This window comes from Ixodes scapularis, unplaced genomic scaffold (genome assembly GCF_016920785.2).
Source record: "Ixodes scapularis isolate PalLabHiFi unplaced genomic scaffold, ASM1692078v2 PGA_scaffold10__122_contigs__length_95168666, whole genome shotgun sequence".
Classification (NCBI taxonomy): domain Eukaryota; kingdom Metazoa; phylum Arthropoda; class Arachnida; order Ixodida; family Ixodidae; genus Ixodes; species Ixodes scapularis.
Genome location: NW_024609836.1, coordinates 58,860,757 through 58,887,687, shown reverse-complemented (window position 1 = coordinate 58,887,687; position 26,931 = coordinate 58,860,757). Strand labels below are relative to the sequence as shown.

Below are 26,931 nucleotides of genomic sequence, written 5' to 3'. Positions count from 1 at the left end.
TTAGTTGGCATAGCGAAACCAGGTGGAAATTTAGTTTGGGCGGCGTAACTAAATGGGAACTGGCTTTGACCGTCAAAGGCTGTCAGATAATACCACTCATCGTGGGAGGTGCACACTTTACAGGTAGGAAGGGACCAGTGGACGGTACTTCCAGTTCGAACCACTTTGCGATAGGTGGCTCAAAAGCCGAGAAAAAAAAATGCTGTCTACAGAACTCGGAGTGTCAGCGTTTCCACATCCAAAAGGAGGCTGGTCAAGAAAGAAAGCACACCACATAAACCTCAATACTCAAACGTCGATTCTCCAGTGATTCCGAGTTTCATTGTTGTTTTCTTTAGATTTATATTTGTCACTTTTTTTACCTTTCGAATCTTTTTTCATGAAGTACAGATTGCGTGCCATACTTGTCTGGAAATATCATCGACACGTACGATGGGGACGAAACTTCTTTGGAGGGCATTTTTCCAACGAAATTGGCACTGCATACCTGCGAGTGTGGGTTCGTCCCATCGGCGCTGACACATGTAGGCGTTACTGGTACGAAAACAAACGCAGAGCGCAAAGCGGCAGTGTAGAATATGTCAGCCGTACCGACACAGTGGCAGACATGATCGGGAGACCAAATTTCTCACGTCGTACGGCACGGCTCCATCGTTGTCGCTGTCCCACAAAACATCGGCGAGGTAAAAAACTGTGAAACTTTGTCTCCACGAGATACGACGCATAACTATTGAAGCACTTAATGACGCAGCAAAGGCAGCACTTCATGCCGTGAACCCAGCGCAACCGCACCACTCCGACTTCAATGCGTACCAACGTACGCGGCGTGGTTTCGGTTTCGTTTTCTCTGGGGTTCTCGCTGCCTACCTTCGGTACCGGCCGCGCGGCGGCGCGCCAGTCGCGTCGCACGGAGTGTATAAGCCTCCCAAGTAAAGTGTGCTCATACATATTTTCAATTGAGAAAAGTTATCAATGTTGAGAGAAATTTCAACAGCAACAAATCTTGGAGGTCGTATCAGGGAGACTTCCCATTCCGAAATATTTTAATGTTCCGTAGCAATCCTAGTAGAATATTACGAAACGCAACGCATATATATCTAGATCCCCCAAAATCACGTAAAAGTATTTGCTACCGAATATCGGGCTTGTTTCGGGACGAAAAACCGCCAGAGAGGAAAAACAGGAGGACTATCTTTCGAGATGTTGACGGTACGGGCTTTTCCTCAATCGCCTGTAATTATCGAAGGTGGAGCTCGGTATGTTTCAGCAGTAATTAATCGTCTGAGGCACGTATTCATTAATGAAAATAATATAAGTCGGGGAAAACTTACTATTCCTGACCAGCAAAGAAAAAAGAAAAAAAGGAAGAAAAGAAAAACGCCAATTCAAAAGATCTTTGGACGCTCGGCAGTGAAACAATATACCCCAATATTTCAAAAAAAAAAAAGAAGTAATTACTGAAAGTTTGCGTAGGTGTATCCGACGTATTTGCCCACATTTGCTGACCGTACACTGGTTTTCACAACGCTACGTCGTGCAGATTTCAAAACTTAGACGCGAGCAAAGCGAAAAGAAAAAAAAAAACTATTTCCGCTGTCTGCAGCGCGTAGAGAAGAGCGCGTATACGCCTGAAATAGACGGGGGTGCGTGCGTGCATTCATTTTGACACCTGCAATTATCTCACCCCGTCAGCACGCACCTTTCGCCCACGCTTGCTTTATTGGTCGTTAAGAATGGCGCACACACAAAAACCACCACGCGTAAATAGAAGGAGAATGTAGGCAGGAGATCCTCTCTTCGCTCCCCGCCCGTCATACGCTTTTTTTTTTTAGTTTTTGTTTGTCGTTGTAATGAAGCCCATACTAGCAAAACATCGAGCAAAGTTGACCCACGGGCGTAGCTGACCCTACAGCCGTGATTATTATTACTATTATTATTATTATTATTATTAATGGCATAGTTATATGTATGGAAAAGAGAAAAAAAAAAACAGAGAATTGTAACGACCACGCCAGAAAGTGAATGACGAAAACAGGGAGAAAGTGGGGGAACGCCCGCCTCGTTCCTGCCCCGTACGCCCACCAGGGGGGGGCGCGAGTGGCTACACATCATCATGGCGGCACCCATTTACACGCTCCGAGTCCGCGCTCGTTTACGCGGCGAGAGAAGGACGGGCACTCTATTCAAAATCAAGAAATAAAACAAGCAAATTCAAAACTCAAATACGGAAAGCAGGGAAAAGAAAAAAGGAAGAAAAAAAGGTGGAAGAGGAACAGCTTTGCGCCAAACAAAAATACGAGTAAATCTGGGAGCGTCAGCGCGTGAGAATGTCAATAAAACGCCTCTCGAAAGGAACACCGCAACACTGCAGGCAAAATAAAAAAAAAAAACAAAAAAAAACGCACGCACGAAAAACTAAAAAAAAACAAATTCAAAGCGCGAAGGGGGAAGGGAACGGTATTAAAGCAAAACGCCAAAGCGTTGGAGCGAGAGAACGACAAGTGCGAAAGATGCAAACACGAAAAGCGAAAAGCAAAAATCTCCTGCGGCCGCGGCGGACCGAACAAAACACTACCTATTAAAAAAGGCCTGGCCTACACTTTTTACGTCATGGTGAGTGTTGCGTCGCAGCGCGACCTAGCGCGCGTTCGCGTCTGCGCGCCCGCGTCTCAGACGCGGTTGCTAGGTTTCACACATGCTAGCGTGGGGCGGCAATACGCGTGACTGCAACCTTTGCAACGTACTATAACGTACCCTCGTCGAGGTCCTGCCTGCTTACCGCTTGGAGCAGGTCGGGATAATGCTACCGATGACGTAAAACAAAAGAAAACGCTCGGTAAACGAAGTGATGCCGCCGTGCGCCCGTGCGCGGAGCGCGCAAGCGAATCGAGCGCCGCCGCGCTCCTGCGGAGAACTTCCACACCACACGCCGATCGCCCTGCGCGCTGGCAGAAGCGGCATAAGCGGCATATCCACAAACGAGGACGGACCGCGTACTCAGCGCGGCAGTCCGTTGCGCGTCGTCTGCTACCGAGTCGTCAGCGGCGCGTCAACGCGTTCGAACCGGCGGTCGTCGCCGATCACGTCTGAACGGACAAGTTTTGACGTCGCAGCTTTACGATCACATCGGGGAGATCGTCGCAATCTTCCGATCCCAGCGACCGAGGATAACCGACGTTCCGTACGTCCAAGGAGAACGGGCCCGCGACCGAGCCAGCCCTGAAAAGCGGCGGAACGCCGCCAAGTACGAGCGGCTGCACACCTGTCGGGGCTTCGGCGCATCACTCGCCGTCGTCGCCGTCTTCGCGTCGTCTCTGCTCGTCCGAGACTTCGACCTCGGCGGACGACTCCGGACAAAACAATAGAAGGGTGCTTCGATGCTGCCGTCGTCGCGTCGTCGGCTCCCGAGTGACAACGCACGGTAGTTTGGTCCCACGATGAAGGCGTTCGGCGGCGCGGTCGTGTTGTTCTCCGTCGTCGTCCTCGTCTGCGGCAGGACGACGGGGCTGCAGTGTCCGCCGGAGAGTGAGTGCGACGCGGCCAAGGAGTGCTCGAGCGAAGCTGCTCTCGTGGGGAAGTGTAGTTCCGAGTGGACGGTAGACGAATGCGGATGTTGTCGCAACTGTGTCCGCGAGGAAGTCGGGCTACCGTGCGGCGGGAGTCGTAAGCTGGGTGTTTGCAAAGCTCCCTTGGAATGCATCGCCGATCTCGGCGTCGGCCGCCTCGCCGACGATCACGAGGAAGGCACTTGTCACGGTGAGATCTTTTTGTTGAACCTCTATTCAGACGACTTTATGCTTGTTTCCCGTTTTGCTTAAAAGCGATCGAAGTCCACGGAACTGTCGCTGTTGGTTTCGATTTGAAAAGAGTCGACTCTACGAATGCCCAATGTCGTCTGCTTTCTCGATACGCGATTGGATCAGCATTCGAGGCAGAATTCTTTTCGGCAATTTATGCCGGAAATGACGAAGCTAGTGCGCGTTATTAGTTTGCGGATCCTGGATCGAGTTGTCGCTGAAGAGTCGCGTCCTGGAGCTAAAAACGTTGAATCAAGCACCATTTTACTTTGTTTTAGTTTCTTTCTGTGCTCGAACGCCCCTCCCCCCCTTTCTTTTTTTCCATCCCTATGTGTGACGTCTTATAGCACTGCATTGTTTAATATTATTGTGTAGTTAACCTCGACGACGAGATAAAACCATTGTTCGGAGGCACGAGGAATCCCCCCCGGTCCGTTGGCCTGTCGCGAACTGGGAAAATAGCCGCCTTCAATAACAACCCTTCGTATGACATTTTCCGCATTCCTGGCGGTCTCGATAACCGCATGGGATAGGTCCGGCGTTGCAAAGTTACTCACTTTATATTATTCGCTTCAAACTAATTTCATTCATTGTCACCTGCTGGCGAACTTTCGGCAAAAACGAAACGAAAAGGTATATTACACGCATGCCTCGTTATTCATCCACACAATAGAATTAAGAACACCTGTTTATACCTGGATACTTTGCGCTTCCTGCAGTTTAGGCCCAGTTCGACCTGGCGCCGCCAGACAGCGTATTCACCCACCTGACGTCCGAGACAGAATGCCAAGGGTGTCGATGCGCAAATACTGTGGGGCTTGGCGCGTCGTACCTTGGCATTTTGCCCAGGACTCCGCGCGCGAATTCGCGACTTTAAAGATCACAGAAAACGATGTAAAAAAATAAAGCGAGTTTGTCATATAGCTTGTATAGGTATACTTTGAGCACATTGCCCAAGTTGGCGTATAGTTCGTATGGGTATACTTTAAACACATTGCACAAAGTATACTTTCGGCAAGAGGAGAAATTCGGAGAAAACGAGTCAGACGGAAGTATTTCTCGTATACGAAAATCGGGACAAAATTATTTACATGCAGTAAAAAATAACCCCCCTCCTTTTCCCCTCCCCCATTTGTCGAAAATAGAATCATTTTTCGCGTGTTCCGAATTTTGTGTTATTTTCGATCGATATTTTTGTACAAGAGTTTCTGCCTTCGAAGCTCTTTGTTCCATCGGAGCTACTTCTCCAAATTACGTCGAAACGTGCACAGATTTAGCGATCTAGACTAACTTATTCTCAACAACAGCACCGTCATCGCCTTAACACTAGCAGTAGCTTTGTTTCTAACTTACAGTTAAGATTGAGTACGGGTCAGTAGCCACGGAGACAACCAATCAGAAGGCCATTTTTTTCTTTCTGGCCTCGACTGGGGGGTATTTGTGGTACGAATGTTTAGAAGCTATGAACCGTTTGTGCGCACGCGTGCATAATTCCGGGCGCTATGCACTGGTTTCGGACGCGGGACATGACGGACTTTGGCCCTGTTGCTCAGCCGTTGCGCGGTGTGTTGCCATACCATCACCGCCGCCGCGTCCCCGACTCTCTCCCTCTCCTTCCTCTCGCTTTGTTTACTTTCCTTCTCTCTCTCTCTAGTGGCGGCGGCGGCGTCGGTGACGTCATGAGTGACCTCACCTCGTTCGCCTTGCCCGGTCCGAATCAAGTCGACAGGGGCCTGCTCGCCTCGCTCGCGCGCTTGCATGCATCTTGCCCACGCCGGCGGCGAGCGTTTGGGTGTGCTGCCTTCGAAAACACGCGCACGCATTTCGTCTGCTGCTCCTTGTATGTCGTCTGCCATTCTAGCGCGGGTGAAACGGGAGGAGGAGCCGCTTTGAGAAGTTCCTCTGTCGGCACTGGGAGGATACGACTCAGAGGAATGCGTTACCCCAATTGAAATACGCCTCTCAGAGAATGCATATCAAAGAGTACGCCTTCAGAGAATGCATGTAATAGAATACGTCTTCAGAGAATGCTTCTCAGAGAATGAGTTGTCAGAGACTGCATATCAAAGATTGCGTCTTCAGAAAATACGTTTCTCAAGTATGTGTATAAAAAAAAACAAAAAACGTCTCCAAGGTCTACATCTTCAGATAATACGCACCAGGAAATACGTCGGAAAGAACGTATCTCAAAGTATACACCAGCGAAGATTACGTCTGTAGGAGAGTGCATACTAAAACGAACCCGTACCAAAGAATTCGCCTTCAGGCAATACGTCTCTCGGAGATGTTAATCGTGTCGTAGAAGAACCGGAGACAACTTACATAACTTGTATAGCCAGGTGTTTCGCAGCATCATTGTGACCACATTCTCCGGGCCCGGTTTTACTTCTGCGAACTCGGAAGGGTATGACAAGACAATCTTCAAATAGAAATCTAAAACAACAAAACAAAATGATGGATTCTGTATATGCAACAGATACTGGAGCACTCATGTCTATATGTAAGGTGTATTCTCAACCACTTTTGTGCTGTCCGCGCAGCTCAAAGTGAACACAACTAATAGACCCACGATACTAAAGAATAACAATATACGTATCTCCATGACTGAATATACGTTTGCCTCAGCAGAGGGTTTTTCCACCCATAGTGGCTAGAGACTCTCGAAGCGTGGCAGCTTGAAAACGCTTTTTCTCCGGGCGTTGTTTATACACGCCGTCTGTACATGGATATATATCGTCTGCGTTTCGAAACTGAGATCGCCCGATAGGCCTCGAGCAACACTGGCGGTCGCCATTTCCGGGGAACAAAGCTTGTGATTGGGTCCGAGCCGTCGCCGAGCGCTGACGTAGGTACTCGTTCTTGATACGAGCTTTGCCGAGTTCACGCCGAGCGCTCACGCAACCCTCGTGTTCAATGCTTGCTCAGGGTGCCTGCCCAACTGACGGCGGACTTGATAATTTTTGCAACATCTACAAGATGGCGCCCACTTTTGAAAATAATGTATTCCATACAAATGTTTTTTTTTTTTTGTTTTCACTAAAGCTTTTTTTTTTGTGTGTGTGTGTGTGTGTACGCGTATTTAAGCGAGAGGCCATAAAACGCGGACCCAAAATTGAAGTAAAACAAGTTGGAAACCCGGAAGAAATATCAAATGTTTTCAGGTGTACATTACAAAAAACAACCGAAAACCATTACAAAAAGAAACAACTAAAACAACGTTCTTTTTTTTTTTTTTTGTTAAGGTTTGGAAGAAAGATTAAATGTTTTTAGGTGTAATCCATTCCAAAACAATTTCTTTTTCTTTCAATATTAACTTTTTCTTCTTTTTTTTTTAGTTCTCTCGTTTGCCCAGAACATGGCTACGGGCTCGGATAAGCCGAACAAATGAACGCCGAGGCGGAACATGATAGCGGTATAAATACCCTCGTGAGCATTCATCCCCCCAAAGTCTATCTGTCTTTCTTCTCTTTCTTTTATTTTTACTTCGTGATGTTTTGTTGGGATTTCCGGTTTCTCGGGGGGCTTGGAATTCCTCCGATGGAATTCCGTGCGCAACAAGAGTGGCCGGCAATCAAGCCGATTCAGACCTTTCTTATATGTGTATATATATATATTTATATAACGGCGCGTTATCTTTGTGGAGTCTTGACGTCGCTCCTCGCAGATATAGGCATTTTCTTCTTCACTCGTTCCGCAGAAAACGCGAGTAATTTTGGAGAGAAAAAAGAAAACGTATCGTGTGGGCAAAACCAAAGGAAAAAGAAAAGAAAACAGAGAGAGTGTGAGCGAGAAAGTCACGTGGGCACTGATACGGAGGAAGAGATAAAGAGAGATAGTACACGTTATCAAAGGCCAACTCACCGGAGAGCGCAGGTATAAGTGCGCGAGCTGCTTCCGAAGAAACTTCCAGCGGCGTTTCGCTTCATTTCTCTTTTTCTTTTTTTGCCAGGTAGCAAATTCTTTGAAGCCGGTTGGCAACGTTGAGCTTGTACAAATGAAGATGTTTTTAGTCTTTTTTTGCCCAATCCCCCGAAGGTCATCCTGGTGATATCCCACGCTGTCTAGTGATAGTTATGGGGACAAAATTGGTCTTAGAAGGGCGGGAGGAATCATGTTTTTTGTCTTTTTAGACTTGTGCTAGGTGGCGCAAGCTACTGCCCGTTACAAGGGCTATAACCTTTAAAGGAGCTGTGCAACAATTTTTGTACTGTGCACAAATACCGCTTAAGGGAACAGGGTAGGGCAAAATTTTGAAAAAAATTGAGTTTTTGTTTTTTAGGGATTTGGATTTCCCAGTCTTTCCTGAATAATGCTGACTGTGTTATTTGAGCGTGCGCGATTTATCTACAGGAAAAATTACCTTTTCCGAAACCTAGGTGGTGACCGACCACGCCCCCTTTTACACCTATGCACGATCTGTATCTCTCCTATGTTGTAAAAAAAACCGTAAAAAAACGAAGATTTTTACTAGGTTTAGCGGAATGTTTATTGCTCGTCCAGCAACATCAAAAAGCTGTCTAGCTTTTACATTTTTAGCCCCATAAATCCTCAGACACTGCCGGCGTCAGTCGCGACGCGCATACTTTTGCTTCTGGTTCGGCATGCTTCCACGGGCAAGGTAATTTATTGTTTACTTTAACACTAGATTTGGAATGTTAAAAATGACGAAAGACGAAGAAAATATTTTAGAAGCGTCACTTCCAGAGTAGTCGGCATAGGTCAACTTCTTATGCCGCCGAGTCCCCGCAACGCATTCTGATGACTGACGCAGCGGCTACCACGTGTGCGTCTTCGTCGAAGCTGTCGCACTCGGCAGCATGCTTTGAAGAGCTCAAGGCAAGTGTTAGTGACTGCAACTGTGCACTGATCGACATCGACCTTCTGTCCTGTACCGTCGCGAAAAGCTGGGTGTGCAAAGTGTGCGGTGGGGACTTGCAGCTGGTTGAAAAAGCAGCACTAAGAGTTGGCGTCGCCTGCACCTACTTTCTGAACTGTGAAAAGTGCTGTTGGACACACTGGTTAGAGAGACGTCAAAAAGAACAACTTCAAGCCTCTACTTGGCGTTTTAAAAGGATGATTCATGGTGCAGTGGTTGCGCGGCGTTGACCGGCGAAGACTTTACTTGGCACACAATGCTACACAGCTCGTCACAAAAGAGGCCCACAAAGCAAGACAGCAAACAAAGAAACTAAATATTGACTATGGAGGTGACAACCTGGCTGGTGGCTACCGAACGGATACATCAGCATGCATTTCTAGAGTGCAAGTTTATTATAAAGCGCCTTTTTTCACTTCAAAGTCGATTATCTCAAAACATAATTGTTTTGCAACGTTTGACCCTTTTTCTCTGAAACCATAAAAACTAGAAGTATTATTTTTTCCCGCTAACAAGACAACACAAGGGGGAGTCTACTGAACTAGAATTATAGAAATTAATCAAGACAATTTTGTTTGACAAGCTGTTTATTGTCTATTTTGGCATTAAAATTAGGAGGGTCCAGTAAAAACAAAAGCAAAAAAGAACTAAAACATATATAACAATAAATCTAGTTCAGTAAAGAGAACACAGAAAGCTAAATACAATGATACCAACATGAATCCTCTAACCCTACTAGATCCTGAAAAAAAGGGTCACATACATAGGCTGAAACACATGGGAGGAATAGGGCCTACCCTGTTCCCTTAAAACGGATCACTAACATTAATGACCTATGAAACACACGTTCGTTTTTCACCCCACGCAATAGAAGTCCCAGAAAAAAATTTAAGAAAAACGAGCAGCGTTCACCCCCTCAACTCGCAGCCAGAACAAGCGGCCACGTGATCTGGAGCCGATTATATGCCGCCAGTGTTGATCATAGCCACGCGCTGGGGTTGGCAAAGCGCAGGACACGCGCTGAGTTCCAGACATTGTTATGGCTCGGCTGTTGTCGTCGTTGCAGCGATTGGACACGGGCCACAACCCGAATGCTTCTCGAGCTAGCAATTGTCACGAGCCCAAATCAAGTGTCCACGCAATGCTCGGGTCCAATCTATGAACCGCATTCAAATATCGTCACTTGGGTGTACTGCGATCCCCGAGTTACGTCATCAAATTTTGCAAAGGAGAGATTGAATGAAAATGATTGCTTTTGTCCTTGAAATTACACCGCAACAAAGGAGTTTCTTGGCCAATGGCGTTGCGTGTGAGTATCCTTGAGTCCCAGGTGTGCCAGTAAGCTCGTGTAGAGAGAAAAACATTCCAATTGAATATCGTTGCACAGCTCCTTTAACATCCATCAGTTCATCCAAGAACCCTCCGCCCCCCAAACAAGTATATACATTTTAGATATAAATATATTGATCAACTTCCCGGTCTTTCGTGGTGTCACAATGAACACGGTGCAATATTCCGTCTTGTTTTAATAACAATCAATCAATCAGTGTTTATTTAGTGTTCGGGAAGAACCCAGTGGCCCTCATGCTGACGTACTTCAATCAAAGAATCAGAAACATGCACACACACACACAGGCATGTAGCCAGGGGGGGGCCCATGGGGCCCCCCCCCCCCTTCCCGAAATTTTCCATTTTGCTGGGACCTCCTCTCCCCCCTCCCCCCTCATACGGCATTTTTTTTATGAGCGGGCCCTTCCCCCTCCTGAAAGAAAATCCTGGCTACGTGCCTGCGCACGCACGCACGCACGCACACTAAACTATTCAGAGGGAAGTTCGATGTAATATTAATAACTATACTAATAATAAGGAAATGGGACTGTGAATCTGTATCCATTAATAAATTGGTCTTGCCTCGAGATATATGGCGACACGTGTTCGGCGAAAGTGTTTTTGTTTGTACTTTCATTCCTTTCCCTCCCACCTTTTTTGTCTGTTGTATGTCTTCTACGGACCTTGTTTTTTCTTTGTATTTTGGCGTCCGTTGTGTTTTTATTGTTTCCCTTCGCCGTCCGCCGGTTCGACACTGTAGACGCCCACTCCTGTGGGCGGTGCACTCTGTCGCGACGCTTTGTTTAGTAAACAACCCAAGTGGGCCGCTCACACAATAAAACGGTTCTCGACGTCATCTGTCATCTTTGTGTCCACGAAAGGTCGTGCACGTGACTGCCGACAAACCGCTCCGCACATAAGCATGCAAGAAAAAAAAAAAAAGATGTAACGGCTCATTTGCGATTGCAGCTGACTACGCACGTTTTCTTTGGCGGCACTGTCGAAGGCGAACGGACCGAGAAAGAAGAACGGGGGGGGGGGGGGGGGGGGGGAAAGGAAGGAAGGAAGGAAGGAAGGAAGGAGGGTGTGGATTGGTGTTTTAGCGAGAGAGTAAAGGAGGGGGCAAGAAAAGCGCTTGAAGAAGCCATTTGCTGTGCTTTCCCTTCCCTACTGAACACAGTTGTATGAATGCGTCCAATAAATATGAGAGCATATAATAGAGGTTTCTAAGGGAACTTTACGGTTGGCGGCGAATCAGTTCGCGATGCTCCGCGCGAAAGAGAGAATAGCCATCTTTATGATACGAAAGAGATTTCGGGAGGCGTCCTTCTTCCAAGATGCCTCAAAGTCGGGCCGTGTCCCGGGCTCCCGTGACAAGCCGTAGCTGAGCCTCGAGGTCGGAGCTAGTCGAGGCTCTCTCTCAAAGCACGCTGGTGGGGTGAGGGTTGGACCCAAGAGCGGAAAACGGTTTATGTTAAAGCTATAACCTTTATGCTGGCCGTGTGAATGGGTTATTAGACTCTGTCCGAACTTTTACCGGGTGTTTGAGCGAAGGCGTTCAGAAATCCCTAAAATTAAAATAATTGAGACAGAAAAAAAAAAAAAATCTCTTTCCAGGAACAAAGCTGCCAGCCAGGGCGGACGTTCGCGAAAAATAAATAACACTAATGAGATAAACAATTGACTAACTTTTACTCATCAACTTGTTAGTTATTAAAAATAAACGTGTTGTTACAATGAGAAACATGCTAAGCATGACCGAAAACCACGAAACCAACTAATTTTTGAAATATATATATATATATATATATATATATATATATATATATATATATATATATATATATATATATATATATATATATATAAAAGATCGGGGCAACATATTTTACGGCATTCCGAAAAATAAATGTTGCCGTGCCTTATATTTTTCCAAACATTACTTGGTTTAGTGATTTTCGGTGATGCTTAACAAGTTTCTCATTGGAACTATAGGTTTATATTATCCAATTTATAAATTACTTGGTAAATGTTTGTCAATTATTTAGCTGATTAGTGGGTTTTTGGCGATTCTTTACGTCCGCCGTGGCTGGCAATTTGTTCTGGGAAAGTGGTACTTTTTTCTTAACCCTTTTTTTAAGAGTTTCAAAAGCCTTCATTTAAACACGCGCCTTCTAGAACTTCCATAAGTTGCGACGAATTGACAAATTAAACAAATCATGCAATTGTTTCCAGTGGGTAAATTTTTTTTCGTGACATTTGCATTTAATTGTGGAAACGTTCTAAAAGTGCAGTGCGTATTTTTTCTTTTCTTTTTCCCCCGTTAAGTTCAGACAAAAAGAAGGAAAGAATTCGCGCCTTCTTTATTTTATTTGATTTTCCGAGGTCCGCGGCAGACAACAAGGATATGTTCAAGTGAAAAAAAAAATGGGGGCTCGCGGATATTTATAAAGACGCGCTTTTTCAAACACTGCCTCTTTTTCCTTTGTCCTTTTTATTTTCTTTATTTTTTTTTTTTGTGAAAAAGGAAGTTCCTACAAATTCACCTCGACGTGTGTCGACGTTTCCTCGTCCTAAAGTTTTACGTTTTTATTTATTTTTATTTAGACAGAGTATATGTACATACATACATGGTTTCTACCTCTTCATTCAGAGATCAGGAAAACAATCAGAGAGGTATAGAAAAATCAAACGCACTTATTTACGTCCACCTTGTCTGTTGTCCAAAAAACTTACATCATGCGTGACACTTCGTAATTTATAGAAGCTTTGCAGCAGCTGTGCATGGGCGCCGCCATAACTGACCTTCAGTTTTTGTTTCCTCTAATTCCGTTCGCTTCACTTCATTATTACCATTGCAAGCCAGGTTATTGCCACCCTAGATTTTATACTGTCTTTCTCCCCAGCATTGGCCTTTGTAGAGGCTCGTCCACACCAATTTCAATGGCTCGGTTTCTCGGTAAAACAAGAGAAGGTCAGCAATGGCGGTTGTATTCTGGCGCGTGTGTAAAGCGTCTGTAGCATTCAGCATTTTCAGTTTAAACAAGAACAAAACAATAGACCGATAAAAGTCTGCCGAATTTATTTAGCCTCAATCGGTTTTAACCGAAAAAGTCAGTTTCTTCAACTGCCGGGTGCACGGGGGGAGGGGCTACGTATTTTGTGCGCACTACGTACCTCAAAGGACACCCGGAAAAGTCCTTAATCTTTTTTTAACACCCCCTCCCAAGCTCTTTTGTAGTAATTTAAACAGAAAATCCCACACAATCAAAAGATAGGAAAAAGGCGCAAAGCAACGAAGAGCTTCCATGTCGCGCGGACGACGGCAGGAGGGCGCCGAGCACGACAACGCCGAAAAGAAAGAGACGTCTGGGCCTCAAAGCTCGTCAAGCACAAAGTTGGGGACGACGGAACGCACCGATTGACGACGATGACTTGGCGCTTTTTTTTGCCGACGTCCAATCAGCGCGCTCCGCCAACTTTCGGCTGCAACTTTGTGTTTGACGAGTTTAGGGCCCCTGGACGAGGTGGTGGAGGGAAAAAATTCAGGAATCGTGAACCGATTGGGAGTGAATGTACGGTTGCTGTGTAGACCACTAGAGAGCTTTACGGAACCGTGTCTCCACATCCGATACGGTATACGATATGAACCCCCGGTACGAACTGCGCATGCGCGAGTGTTCTGCGGTACCATACACGCAATTCTTATTACCGCAGGGGACGTATACTGAAGTGCAAAACATCGGACACAGATGGAGCGCGGAAGAAAAGAGCTAAACAAAAGATCGCAATAGTACCCTATATCCATGGAATAACACGCAAATTCAAAAAAAAAGATGGCTGCGAGGCAGGACATCAAGGTTGTGTGCTCCACACCAAAAAAAGCATGTTCCATGTGCCGTATAAGTAGGGTTCTGCGTTTTCGGTTTCTATTTTTTCAAACTTCGGCGTACTTTTTTCGGTGTTTATTTTAAAATTCAATTTTCGGTGTTTTTCGGCGTATATTTATGCCCACAAAAGTTTATCGGCCTTTTTCGGTGAATATAAAATAAACACCAACGGACACCGGATCGGATGATCCTTGTAGCTCTGATACTTGTGATCACTCAAAGAATAACGGCATAGGTACATTGAAAAAGAAATGAGCACTTTATTTGGTAAATGTGTGCAGCTCTAGAAGAAACAAGGAAAAACCTGAGAAGTACGAAGAAGTCAGATATGAAGCCTATGCCCGAAAAACATAGAACTTCACCTTCTGTACATCGGGATTGCGGTATCTTATAATGGTACACCCAGATGTACATTCCCAGGTTCTCCTCGTTGATCCGCACTCTTTCTTTCCTGTTGCTATATGGCCCTGAGCTTCGAGAATGCCCTCTCAACACTAATACTGGACACTGGCAGGCTGAGGAGAGGAAGCGCTGCCTGAGCCAAAATCGGCCAATCAACCAATTGTGGCCACCCAAAAGAGACACGGTGCGACTTTGTGAAGCTCAACACAGCATGCAGAGCTTGCATAAAATCAGTCTTCCTTAAAACGAGTTTGAAAACATGCTCGTGCATGGCAAAGTTATGAAGCATTTCAGACTTCAAGTTCCGATCAATGGTGCGCACATTAAACCAAAACGTCGTGATGGCATCCGTGTATCCCATACATTCGGACACGTTTCGATAGACACTGTCGTTCTATGTTTTCGCCACGGCACTGCGGTACGACTGGAAGGTCAAAGTGACCTTTTCCGGTTAAAACTGAATTTTAGAAAATTGATTCGACATACTTTTATCGGTTTTAATAAAAAATTCCGAACCTAAAAACTGACCTTTTTCGGTTAAAACCGAATTTCCGAAAATGGATTCGGCGTACTTTTATCGGTTTTTATCGGTTTAAACCGAAAACTCCGAACCCTACGTATAAGGTAAACCAGAACACCGACGACATGGAAACCTGCAACATCTCTCACGGAACACGATATGCCCCTTGTGAAAACGAGGTTGTATATCATTTATTCCCCTATCCTGTGGCAAGTGTTACATTGGCCAGACTGGCAGATGCGCTATAGTGACGGGACAAGAGAACAGGCAGTATCTCTAAAAGGCACAACAGCAAGTACTGTGAACGCTGTGAAATGTTCAACAGCGTCCCCCTCATCGCAAAACACAATCACCAGTATGCACGAGAGATGACCGAGACCATGGCCATAGAAGAAAACGAAGCAGGTATACGTCAGCGAGCCCTCGACCAAGCTCATCACCAAAGAAGAACAATATTTGCGGTGATTTATGTCCAGGGGAAGAGCGGGTGATTCAAATCTAAGTTAAGTTAGGTTTTACGACATTAGTTATCTGTTTTTACGTGGCTTTTAATACAAACAATAAAAGAAGAAAAAAGCACAAAGCTATAGGGGTCAAAAAGAGGAAGAAGTATGAAACCACAATAGACCCTTTCCGGAATTCAGTGCCATCTGCTGACTCAAATGGCAGTTAATCTTTTACTATACTAATGGCGGCAATGAACCTGTGGGCTGCAGTATTTAATGGGGCACCATCACTTAAAGGTCAACGGTAAACGAGAATGTGCACTTCACAACAATTATTTTTCAATCTCTTTCAGTGTCAAGGGCGAAACAAATGCAGCCAGTCGGAACGAAGCGCCAACCCACATAGACGCCTTGATAGAGTTCTATACATCAAGGGGCTTTGAGGCCGAGTGAGTGCTACTAACAGATTGACTGGGACGGAGTTAGAAATGAACGCTTATGCAGCTCTTACGTCCAATTCCTGCTTCACGTTGTGCTAACATCGAGAATGTATAGGCCTCGAATCATCTGCATAGGAGCATCTTCAACTTCTTCCTTCATCAGTAAACAGAAGGCCGCCATTAGTATAGCACACATGCCGTTTTCAGATGATGATGATAGTGATCAAAATGGCCAGACTGAATTCCGGAAAGGGTCTATTGGTATAGTCCAGCGGTGCCTTTTTCTCTATATATTCCTTGTTTCCTAAGTTCAGCTGCCCCTATACTTCGTCTCACCCTAGCATGGACTAACCGCGAAGGCTGTGCTAGCGCGAGCGGCCAGCCTTGACTGCCTTGAGTAGAGCACTTGCTGCACGAGCGCTCGTGCAGCCGCCGCGGCTCCATTCAAATCGACTAGCTCGCGCTTTTAGCTCGCGCTGCTAACAATAGTCGTACTAAGGTGAGACGAAGTATAGACGCTTTACACACGCGCCAAATTACAGCCGCCATTACTGACCTTCTCTTGTCTTACCGAGATGCCGAGCAACTGAAACGGTAGTTGACGATCTTCTACAAAGGCCGATGGTTTAGGAAAGGACACAGTTGAATCTAATGTGGCAATAACCTGGCCTGCTATGGTAATGATGAAGTGAAATAAACGGAATAAGAGGAAACAAAAACTGAAGGTCAGTTATGGCGGCGTCCATGCACAGCTGCTGCAAAGCGTCTATAGTATAGTTTGCTTCAGCTGTGTGGGCAACAAATCTAATTTTCTTGTTTGTTGTTGATCAGAGAAATCGAAGACGATGATTCGAATAACGCTCCTCGTGCGACCAAAGCACGAGTCGAAGCGACGCGCTCGTGCCCAGACCGTGCTAGGCGAGGTTTAATTTCTTTGTTTTCCTGTGTTAGTAAACACCGGGCTGTGTGGAGAACAAGCTCGATAAAGCGCCCCCTATTCGCGACTCCAGCAAAACGGACGCCACCAAGCGGGAAAACCAGGAACCAGCCGGTCCAGGTCGCTCCGCGCCCCTCCTCGTCTCTGGTGGCTTTCGCGGACACGTGTTGTCGGTGCGATGGCGAACCGTGTAATTTCACGAAAGTCCGAAAAATTCTTAAGTTTGCCTGAGTGTTCATTAGTGTGGCAAAGCCTCAGTAGATTGTTTCCTTCCATCACGTGTTTTCGATTTCTTGGATGGGGAGGATCCGCGAAAAAACGTTTTGATTTCTTGTTTGTCTCGAATCGCGTTCAAAGTGACGACTACTTGGTAACTGATAAGGGGTTTCTTTATAAGGATGTAGAACAGTGGGAGGACGACGGACGAGGCATTTCACTGGAGGGAACACCAATGCTGCAGTCAAGTGAATGGGAAGGTTCGATAGCTGCTTTTCTTGAGTTTGGTTGTGTTCAATTAGCTTCAAGTTTGAGCCACCCACGCCGGTCGGTACGTTGGCTATTCATCTTGGCTGCTTTTCACCGAAAAATCCTCTGGACCACTCTGAAGGAGTTGGGCTGATTTCGCAATTACTTGATTCAGGAAAACCTGCTCGCTGCAAATGATGAATGAGGGAAATTATCTGCTTTCAAAAGGTGGGGCACGCGTCTCGCAACATTAGATGCTGTCACGGCATTATGATCTATCGCGCTTCTAATATTTATATTATACCCCCGTAAAATTAAGCCAGCAGCAATATACGTCTACATTGCTCAGGCTGACCGGCCACAAAAATACTCATTTTTTTTCGTTCAGGATTCGAAGTCAAGTTCAATGCAGAGAGGGTCTGCGTGAATCTCCAATGAAGACTCTCTTCAGTTTGTCCGCATTCGCCTCCGTGCTACCGGCTAGAACCATTTGGCTAAGTTTAACTTAGTATCTCTCTGTCTGTCAAATATGCTTTTATTCAGCACTTCACCTAATAGCTAGTTAACTAAGCTCATATTTCAAACCAAAGAATATGCCAATATCGCTTTGGTGGGACATAGTACGTAACATAATACATAACCCGCTCGTCAAAATGACTTCTCGAATGCTAATAAAACCTAAATTGAAATACGAGTGTCAGCTGCTTGGTGGGGTGCCGGCGGGTTAACATGCTCCTTGGCTCGAGAAGCGCTTGCTTAATTTTCGTAATTTTCCCGCAGCCTGTGTTGTTGACCGAGCAGACGACTGGAGCTGTTTCGTAAACGCGGATACGCACAAAAGCTCGATTTCGCGGACGTATAAGTCGCATGGTCGAGGCATGCGAATTGGCTGAAAATTACTGTCGGTAGGAGAATTCTGCAGTCATTGTCGCTTTCCTTAGATGATCAAAACTGATTAGTATATTACCGTCTCTCCAGAGCCCGTAGTTTCGGTTTCGAACGAAATCTCCAAAACGAAAGTTTGACACGAAAAGAACAAAAAAACACACTTGGAAAACAAAACAATGCTCTGCAAGTTTATGTGCACCGGCTACACTTAACCATCTGAGTTCAAGAAAATTGGGCAATAAACATAAGAAAATCTGTTAAATTGAACGCGCCACCTTTTCAGGCGGCCGGCCGAGCCGACGCGACCTGGACTCAGCCGCCATGTTTGTTTGGTGGTGGCGCCCCCTATAGGTCGCTGGAGATGCGAATAGTTCCATCTCCTGCCCAATTGCGCTCGAAAAAATTCATCCCCGGATAAATATATATAGAACGGTCGCGCGACACGTTTGCCGCGCGGGTGGGTAAATCGCAATAATAAACGAAAGATAAGGGCGAAGAAGAAAACAAATCGATTTGAGGCATCCGTTATTTCGCACGCAACTGTTTAATGTCAAAAAAAAAAAAAAAAGCGAAGCGATTTGGAAAGTGGAATAATGGCAATAAGAATAAAAAGAAAGAAGCCTCAACTGAGACAGCTGTCGAGATATATTTCACCGAAAAGGTCACTGATACACTCCTCCTGTATGTTTGTGTGAGTGACGAGCGAGTGAGTAAGCTTGATCCGACATTCCTTTTTTTTTTTTTTTCTTTCTTGCAAGCACCGCATTTTTACTTTTTTTTTTTAACCTTACATGAAAGGCCAAGGGGGATACGCTACGAAACCGCATGAACACAATCCAGCGCCCTGCGCATGTCACGTGGTTGTTAGGGGAGGAAGGCACAGCGAGGGAACGTTACAGCGGCTTTAGGCGAAACGGAGTTTAAAAGCGCAATAGTCTCTCGAGAGATCCCCCCCCCCCCCCCCCCCTTTCCCACCCTCCTTTTTTTTTATTTTCCTCTTTTTTTTTTTTTTTTTTTTTAAGCTTTTACTTTTTTTAAGCACAAATAGGCAAAAAAAGAAAACTGACATTCCGCGGTTCACTCAACAGCTGGAATTTGACAGAAGACGGAGTGCCTCTACTGGGCCGGGTGGGGGCGGAGAAAGAGGGGGGAAGGGGGGAGGGGGGGGGGGGCGTCCAGTGCTTTGGGTGGTGCGTGTGTTGTATACGTGCTCGCCGAAATACTCTGTAGAGCGCGATACGCGCAGCGAGACAAGAACGGCGAAATTAACTGACAACTTGTCCCGAAGTAAAAAAAAAAAAGGCCGCTCGGTTGATGAACGACGCCACTTATCTCCGCCGCTGTTCTCCTCGTCCTCCGATCCCGCTGCTTTCACACCATTCCTCCGCTTCTAACGTAGAACTACGTGCATATAGATAGATAGATACATATACCGTTACGCTTTTGTGGGCGTTTGTTTCGCTATAGACTCAATCTTCACGGCGGCATTTTTCTCGAGTGTTCCGCGGGAGGCGGTTATCTTCGCACGCAATTCATTTAGATTTTTTTTTCCCCAAAAGGAGAAGGTACGGGGTGGGGGACGGCCACACATCTGTCTCTCCCTGGGAACTTCATTTTTTTCCGTGTTGTCGTAGTCGCATACTTGTGACAGTGGTAGTTCCTCCTCGTGGCTTGCTCAGATAGGGTGTGGGTCCTGCGCAGTTCACGAGAATTTGTCGTGTGTGTGCGTGCGTGTTCCTGTGTACGCGTTTATATGTACGCATGTATGTGTGTATGTGTTTCTTGCAGTTCACACGTGTTTGTCCTCTGTGTGTGTTCCTGTGTAGGTATGTATGTGTGTGTATTTATCTATGTGTGTAGTGTATGTGTGTAGCTTGTGATTTATTCGACAATATATTTTTTGTATAGTTATTGACAGCGTAAAAAGTACGGCGTGACTCAGGTTCACGCTTCCTGCTTTGTGATTGGTTTTCCGGCGTTCTTAGCGGTTAATGCAGCAATCCCATTGGCTGACGACCGATAATGAGATGCACGCAGGGCACGCCACGCCCCTACGTATCTTAAGCTGTCCATAACTATATATATATATATACATACGTATATGGATTTCGGATAATTGCTCTCTGAAACGACTACACCTACCTGTCTTTTCGTTGTTGTTCTTGTTTTTTTTTTTTTTTTTTTTTTCAGAAGCCGCGTAGTGTTTATTACAAAAAAAAAAAAAGCAAACTCTTGCCCGTGCAATTTTTTTTCTTTCTTTCTTCCGTTCAGATTGTACATGAAGCGTATAATACCGAAGGGTCGCTAATTACGAGGACAGGAAGTGGTGGAAGGCTGCGCTGCCGTTCGACACTCCGCGCTATCGGCACGCGTAATCTCCCTGCCTGAATTCGTCCCTGACCGACAGCTGCGCACAGCTCGTTTCCAAAACGTAACGTCGCCGCGTCCTTAAGTACCCCATAATGACGGGGCAAACCTATATATATGTATGCGTGACACTCCCCTTCTCTCGGGTTATGTGTCGTGCTTCTTGTTGTTTGTTTGTTCGTTGTAGAAATAATAATTGCGTCGCGTGTACGTTTACACGACGGGAAGTCAGCCAGCAACAATGGACTCTCCCCGCTGTAGATGAGAAAGTTAGCCAGTGCAGTATAGAGTCATGTCTCGTTAATACAGACCCCGTTAATATGGAGACCCCATTTTCGGGGTCAAACTGGGAAAATACACGTATTTTTGTCTCATGAATATGGACAACTCACATTATAGACGATTTGGGGGGGGGGGGGGGGGGGGGGGGAGGGGGGGGACGGATTCGTCCATATTAAGTTCGAGACATCACTGTGTACACCCGCTAGCCTGAGGACCTCAACCGCACGCCGGGACGATGTTCGTCCATGGGGCCCTAATTTGGACGCTCGGCGAAAAAAAAAAAGTGGGCGAGAAATCTGGCGGCTATGATTGGCCGGCGCCGAGGTCACGTGATTGCCGGAACCCGGAATCTCAATTGGTTCTGCAGCGCGAGCTTTCACTACCTGTTGCTGTTGTTGTTGTTGTGGAATTGTTTTTTTTGCGGCGCGAATTCACCAACTCGACGACGAATGCGGCTCTGTGATTGGACGAAACGCACAGCCCAGTCGGCCACATGTCGCGAAACGAAAAGTTGTAGCTATGTAGCTACTAAAAGGAGAGAGGTTATATTCGGCACCCTTGTCCCCGATTACCTTCTCATTAGGGACGTTACCCAACGTACCTTCCATCATTCCTAATCTCCATCTCTCTCTTTCGACCCTTTTTATTTCTATTATCATTCCGCTTTCCACGCGCGCTTCTCCCTGACCCCATTCCCCCTCCCCCGCTCGGCCCGAATATAAATAGAAAAAGAAAAAACAACGATAACTATAATTAACGAGCCAAACTAAGCGGCACCATTCTTCAACAACACGACCAACAACAAAATATAGCACAGACACCAGAAATACACGCAACTAAGCCCTGACTGCCTCAACCCCCCCCCCCCCCCCCCCTTTTACACCCCTTCAGCCCTGCGTCTTATAGACCAACAAGATGCTCGGGCGTCGCCCACACGTCACCTCACGCGAATCTCGCTCCTGCGCATGCGCAAAAACGAAAGTGTTCCACCAACCGCCAGAGCAGGCAACACCGTCGTATGTCCCCCCCTTTTTTCCCCCTCAAAGCAGCAATCAAGCTCAGTCGCGGCATGCGGCGGCGTGGATTAAATGGGGAAAATAATTAAGGAAAACACTGCGCCGGCGCTGTGTACGTGTTGACGCGAAGGCATTAATCAAGGAGCAATTAAGCCCTCATTAAAGCGCACGCTCGGAAAAGAGTTCAGGGCAGGAGGAAAAGAAGGAAACAAAAAACAACAAAAAAATATCGACTGCTCACTTTTGTTAACCCCCGAGCTACGTACGTCTTTGGACCAGCCTTACGTCGATCTTTCATCACGTGATCGCGCTCCCACCCGTGCGCACGCGCAGAGGGCGTGGTTTAGGTGATGGAAAAGAGGCCGTTGATTGGTTCGGTAAAGGCGTGGGTTCCATCGCACTGTCAGCTTAAGGGTGAACAGAGTATAAAGAAGAAAAAAAAAAAGAAACTGGGAGCGAAAGGGGTTCATTTAAATATTTAGCTCGTACTGGCGCGCGCTTGGGTGCTTGCGTGCGGGCGGGCGGCACGCCCAGTGTGATAGCTTGCACGTGCGCATATAGATGGATACGTGATATGCGTGCCCCCGGCGTCCTCGATTATGGGTGGTAGGTCGAGAGACGATGCGATTAAGGAAGAGAAGAAAAAAAAATTGACCCGCGTTGTTGACCTGCCCGTTGTCGGGGTGATGAAAGTGGCACTGCCTGATTCTGGGTGGTCGTCGCCATTTCAAGTAGCCATGCCAACGCGCGCCTGTGTGTGTATGCGTGCGTGCGTGCGTGCGTGCGTGCGTGCGTGCGTGCGTGCGTGCGTGCGTGCGTGCGTGCGTGCGTGCGTGCGTGCGTGCGTGCGTGCGTGCGTGCGTGCGTGCGTGCGTGCGTGCGTGCGTGCGTGCGTGCGTGCGTGCGTGCGTGCGTGCGTGCGTGCGTGCGTGCGTGCGTGCGTGCGTGCGTGCGTGCGTGCGTGCGTGCGTGCGTGCGTGCGTGCGTGCGTGCGTGCGTGCGTGCGTGCGTGCGTGCGTGCGTGCGTGCGTGCGTGCGTGCGTGCGTGCGTGCGTGCGTGCGTGCGTGCGTGCGTGCGTGCGTGCGTGCGTGCGTGCGTGCGTGCGTGCGTGCGTGCGTGCGTGCGTGCGTGCGTGCGTGCGTGCGTGCGTGCGTGCGTGCGTGCGTGCGTGCGTGCGTGCGTGCGTGCGTGCGTGCGTGCGTGCGTGCGTGCGTGCGTGCGTGCGTGCGTGCGTGCGTGCGTGCGTGCGTGCGTGCGTGCGTGCGTGCGTGCGTGCGTGCGTGCGTGCGTGCGTGCGTGCGTGCGTGCGTGCGTGCGTGCGTGCGTGCGTGCGTGCGTGCGTGCGTGCGTGCGTGCGTGCGTGCGTGCGTGCGTGCGTGCGTGCGTGCGTGCGTGCGTGCGTGCGTGCGTGCGTGCGTGCGTGCGTGCGTGCGTGCGTGCGTGCGTGCGTGCGTGCGTGCGTGCGTGCGTGCGTGCGTGCGTGCGTGCGTGTGTGTGTGTGTGTGTGTGTGTGTGTGTGTGTGTGTGTGTGTGTGTGTGTGTGTCTCTCTCTCTCTCTCTCTCCCTGAAATTAACGGCTTGCTCAGTCCCCTGCGACTTCGAGTATATTGATTAATAACCTTTTTCTGTTATCCTTGAGGTAATACGATTATTATGTTTAAATATGTCGTCATGTGCCTAATATATATTATTTATTTGATGTCTTCGATGGTCCGATTAGTTGATGCAGTTATTTTTGTCCTTTTTGATTGTTTTGCTTAATGTTAAAAACCTGAAAACTAAATATTAACACTTGATGTGTAGTATATATGTCGCCGTGTGCCAATTGTAGGGCTGCAGAGGCCTTGTCAAGTCAAACTTTTGACTTTTTGCCCTTGCAGCCTACATCAATTTCTGATGTGAAATAAAAGACTGATTGATTGATTGATTGATTGCCACACGCACACACACACACAAACAAACAAAACAATTAGAAGAGCCGATTGCTGGAATCTACGTAGAGGTTCGACGAATGACGTGGTTGCAATATACCTAAAAAGAAAAAAATCTGTGCTTTCACATTGAACGGGACGTTAGCATACGTGATAACGCAGACTTTTTGTTTACGCTTCAGCATGTTCTCACTCAGCCTCGCTATTGGTCGCGGGCTCCCTTCGGAGATCACGGCGATTGGCCCTTTCAATTGCTTTGCAGGAAAGCAATCGGACTGGATTTTCGTAGCCACTAACGCAGAGCATCTGCCCCTTTCCAACGCGTAAACGTGTTCCACGAATTCGATCCACGGGCTTCACCGGGACATCAGTTCGTCGGAGTGTGCCGCGCCAACTCTCACGCTTCGCTGAGTCGTGTTTCGTGCCTACACACGAAAGCGCTCCGCTCCTGAGCTCTTCGCAAAGCAACGACACTCCGTTTCGCCTTACCGGTGGACAGCGGCGGATGCAATACGAACCTGGCTGGCCAATCCGGCGCATGTGAACCTTAACCACGTGTCTACGCGCACCGCGAATCGCATCTGACACTCAGACAGCAAGGGATCGGCTTCGACGGCCCATTAGCGTTTTCCGCAGTCCATATCGCGACGTGAAGCAGAGTCGATTTTTTCCACGCAACCTTCACGGTGCGATCTCCCACGATCCCCCGGCGCGAGACAAAAGCAACGGCACCATTCATCACGCCAGCAACCTTTTTTTTTTTTTTTTCTCCCCCGGGCTCTATATGTATCTGCGGTTGCGCAACTCGTACAAGCGCTAGACACCGGCGCTTTCGACCTTGAGCAGCGCTTCGCGCGTATACACAGCGGAATAATGAAAGTGAGTATCAAGACGCATGGGTCTGGTTAGACATTCGGTTCACGAAGCGCTCTCGCGAGTGTTATATAATGGTACGGCACAGCACGTCCGCGGGCTTGGGCGGGGGAGCGGCGGCGGCGAGCGAGAGGTCACCACAGCGATCAGGGGCGCCGTTCATATCGCGGGCAGCGGGGCACGCGAGAGCGAAGGTGTGGTCGAAATGTGCTGACGTCATCATCCTCAACGATTGTCCAAGCGCGCGCGCGCGCGACAATGCTCACTTTACGTGGGTGTTCTACCTCTCTCGTCGTAGTTCAACTTGGTGTATCCAAGCTGCGCGTTCGTCTTTTTAGACTGGCTAGGTGGCGCAAGCTACCGCCCGTTTCAAAGGGTATATATAACCTTGACATCCATCCATCTATCCATCCGGTGTTGCACAAGGCTACAGTGTTCCAAGGCGGCGACGCCAAGACGCACGAAGCTGCCACTTTGCGGATGCGCAAATGCTGCGTTCAGCCTCCGACTGGAAACGAAATTGCGGCATTGCAAGAACGGCGACGAGACAATCGCGAGACAAGAAACACTGTACGTGGCACTGTGTCGTGCTTTACATAATGTCAGTAACTGTATATTACGAAGGGGGAGAGGCTCGGATGGCCAAACGAAACGGACGGGAGGAACACGAAGACGTCGCATTGTATGTGTGTGTGTCTGTGTGCGTGCGTGCGTGCGCGCGCGTGTGTGTGTGTGTGCGTGCGTGTGTGTGTCTGTTTGCGCGCGCGCGTGCGTTCTGCCTTGATGTTGTCGTAAGGAGCAACAGCACAAAGTAATGACGTCATCGGCTTGGTGTAGATGTCCGTTACCGCCTTCTTTGCTCGCACGCTTTCTGATATTTTGTCATCCGCCCGTTTCGACGCAGACTTCAATGCATTGCGCCAGCGTTAAAAGAAGATACACATAAACGCAAATGCTACGATATGAAAAAAAAAAAAAAAAAAGAACAAACAAAACAGCTCTTGGTGTTATTTCGTTGAGTTCGAAGAAGGACAGAGTGGGCGAAATAGAATCTATTTGCTGTATACACAAACCAGGAATGCATTTACATCGCGATTCCGGAAGTCGAGAAACCTTATCTGGAACGAAGGCTTTTGCGCAAGCCCGGCTCTCCCGTTACCGGCTTCCGTTTCCACAGTTGCCCGAAACCGTTATTTACTTCCCCCCTTTCCCCCCTTCTCTCTACCCTCTCTCTCCTTCCCTCTACCCGAAGATATTTTCTCCCCGTGCTTCGTGTTACAGCAGCTGTGCTGCTTTGTGGCGCACATTTGCCTTGTAACGTTTTCTGCTAACTTCTTTTTTTTTTTCGTTTGCAAGCGTGTTATTTTAAATGCCGCGGCGTCGGCTCTATTTTTCTGCTACCTCAAAATTTCCATTGTACGCACTCTTAAAAAAAAAAAAAGTTTTTTTTTTGCGTAACACGGAATTAGTTAATTACGGCGAACGATACGACCACAGTGAATGGCGATGCTCGTAATACATATGAAGAAATGCATTGTGACGCGAGCAAGTGAAACGTCAGATCTCCATCTCTGTGGGCACTATACTTTTTACAGCGGAGCTGTTAAGGGCTAGTTTCCCCAGGATTGTGTCCCCCGCAAAGAGATGAAGACACCGAACTCTGGACACTTACCGCCATCTATGAGCGACGGCGGCAAGCCACGTATCTGGTTGCCGCCGTCGCTCATAGATGGCGGCAGCCTTTCTACTCTGGCTTGCCGACTTGCGGCCGGCCATTACTTTCCATTGTACAGCTCCGCTGGTCCTCCTCCTTCACCAGAGTGGAAAGGCTGAAAGTTTCTTTTCTTTCTTTTTCAGATATAATGATATTTTGATTTTTTTTTTTTATCGTTCGCCGGGATACTTCTGTTGCTCGCCGTGATTAGTAATCTCCGTGTTCTGCAGGAAAGCGCAAACGCACGCACTTTTTTATGTTTGCAGTTTAAATTAATTTTTTACAGCGGTGTCGCCGTGTGTTTGGTGCATATTGCATCTAGCCGTATACAAACATCAACTCGGCATACTTTTTTTTAATACCTGATCCGGAAACAGGTAGGGAATAGCTTTTTTTTGCGCGAAGCGTTTAACATAAAGCTTTCAACGTTTCGAAATGTCTCTGAAAACCGGGCCGCCGAGCGTGCACATTCGAAATGGTAAATAAAAGAAATAATTAGAAAAAAAAAGCAAATTCGCAAAGTGTCTTCTTGTCGGAGAGTAGGCCAACACGAGCTGTCACGGTCATGTCGTCTGAAACGAAAAGAAAAAAAAAAAAGATCAGCGTAACATTTAGAGAAACGCACTCGCCTCCGCTTGTCGTCTGCAACGCGAAAACTCGTTCGCTTGTCCGTCTGCTATAGCATAGGAAATACTCGGCGCGTCCTGTCATCGTCTGCTACACGAGATTGCTCGTCGTCTGCTTTCAGACATCCTTC

General features: G+C 47.3%; 1 protein-coding gene across 2 annotated transcripts in view; it reads left to right on the top strand.

The window, feature by feature from the left end:
• Positions 1-2,852: 2,852 nt before the first annotated feature.
• The window catches only part of LOC8044006 (cysteine-rich motor neuron 1 protein), a 117,854-nt gene continuing 93,775 nt past the window's right edge, over positions 2,853-26,931 (top strand). For both annotated transcript variants that reach the window (XR_006077321.1, XM_042288470.1), the window contains exon 1: positions 2,853-3,756. Coding sequence is in view for 1 of the 2 variants with exons in the window: in XM_042288470.1 (XP_042144404.1) it covers positions 3,438-3,756 (319 nt within the window). In the remaining variant the exon portion in view is untranslated. The remainder of the gene's footprint in view (positions 3,757-26,931) is intronic.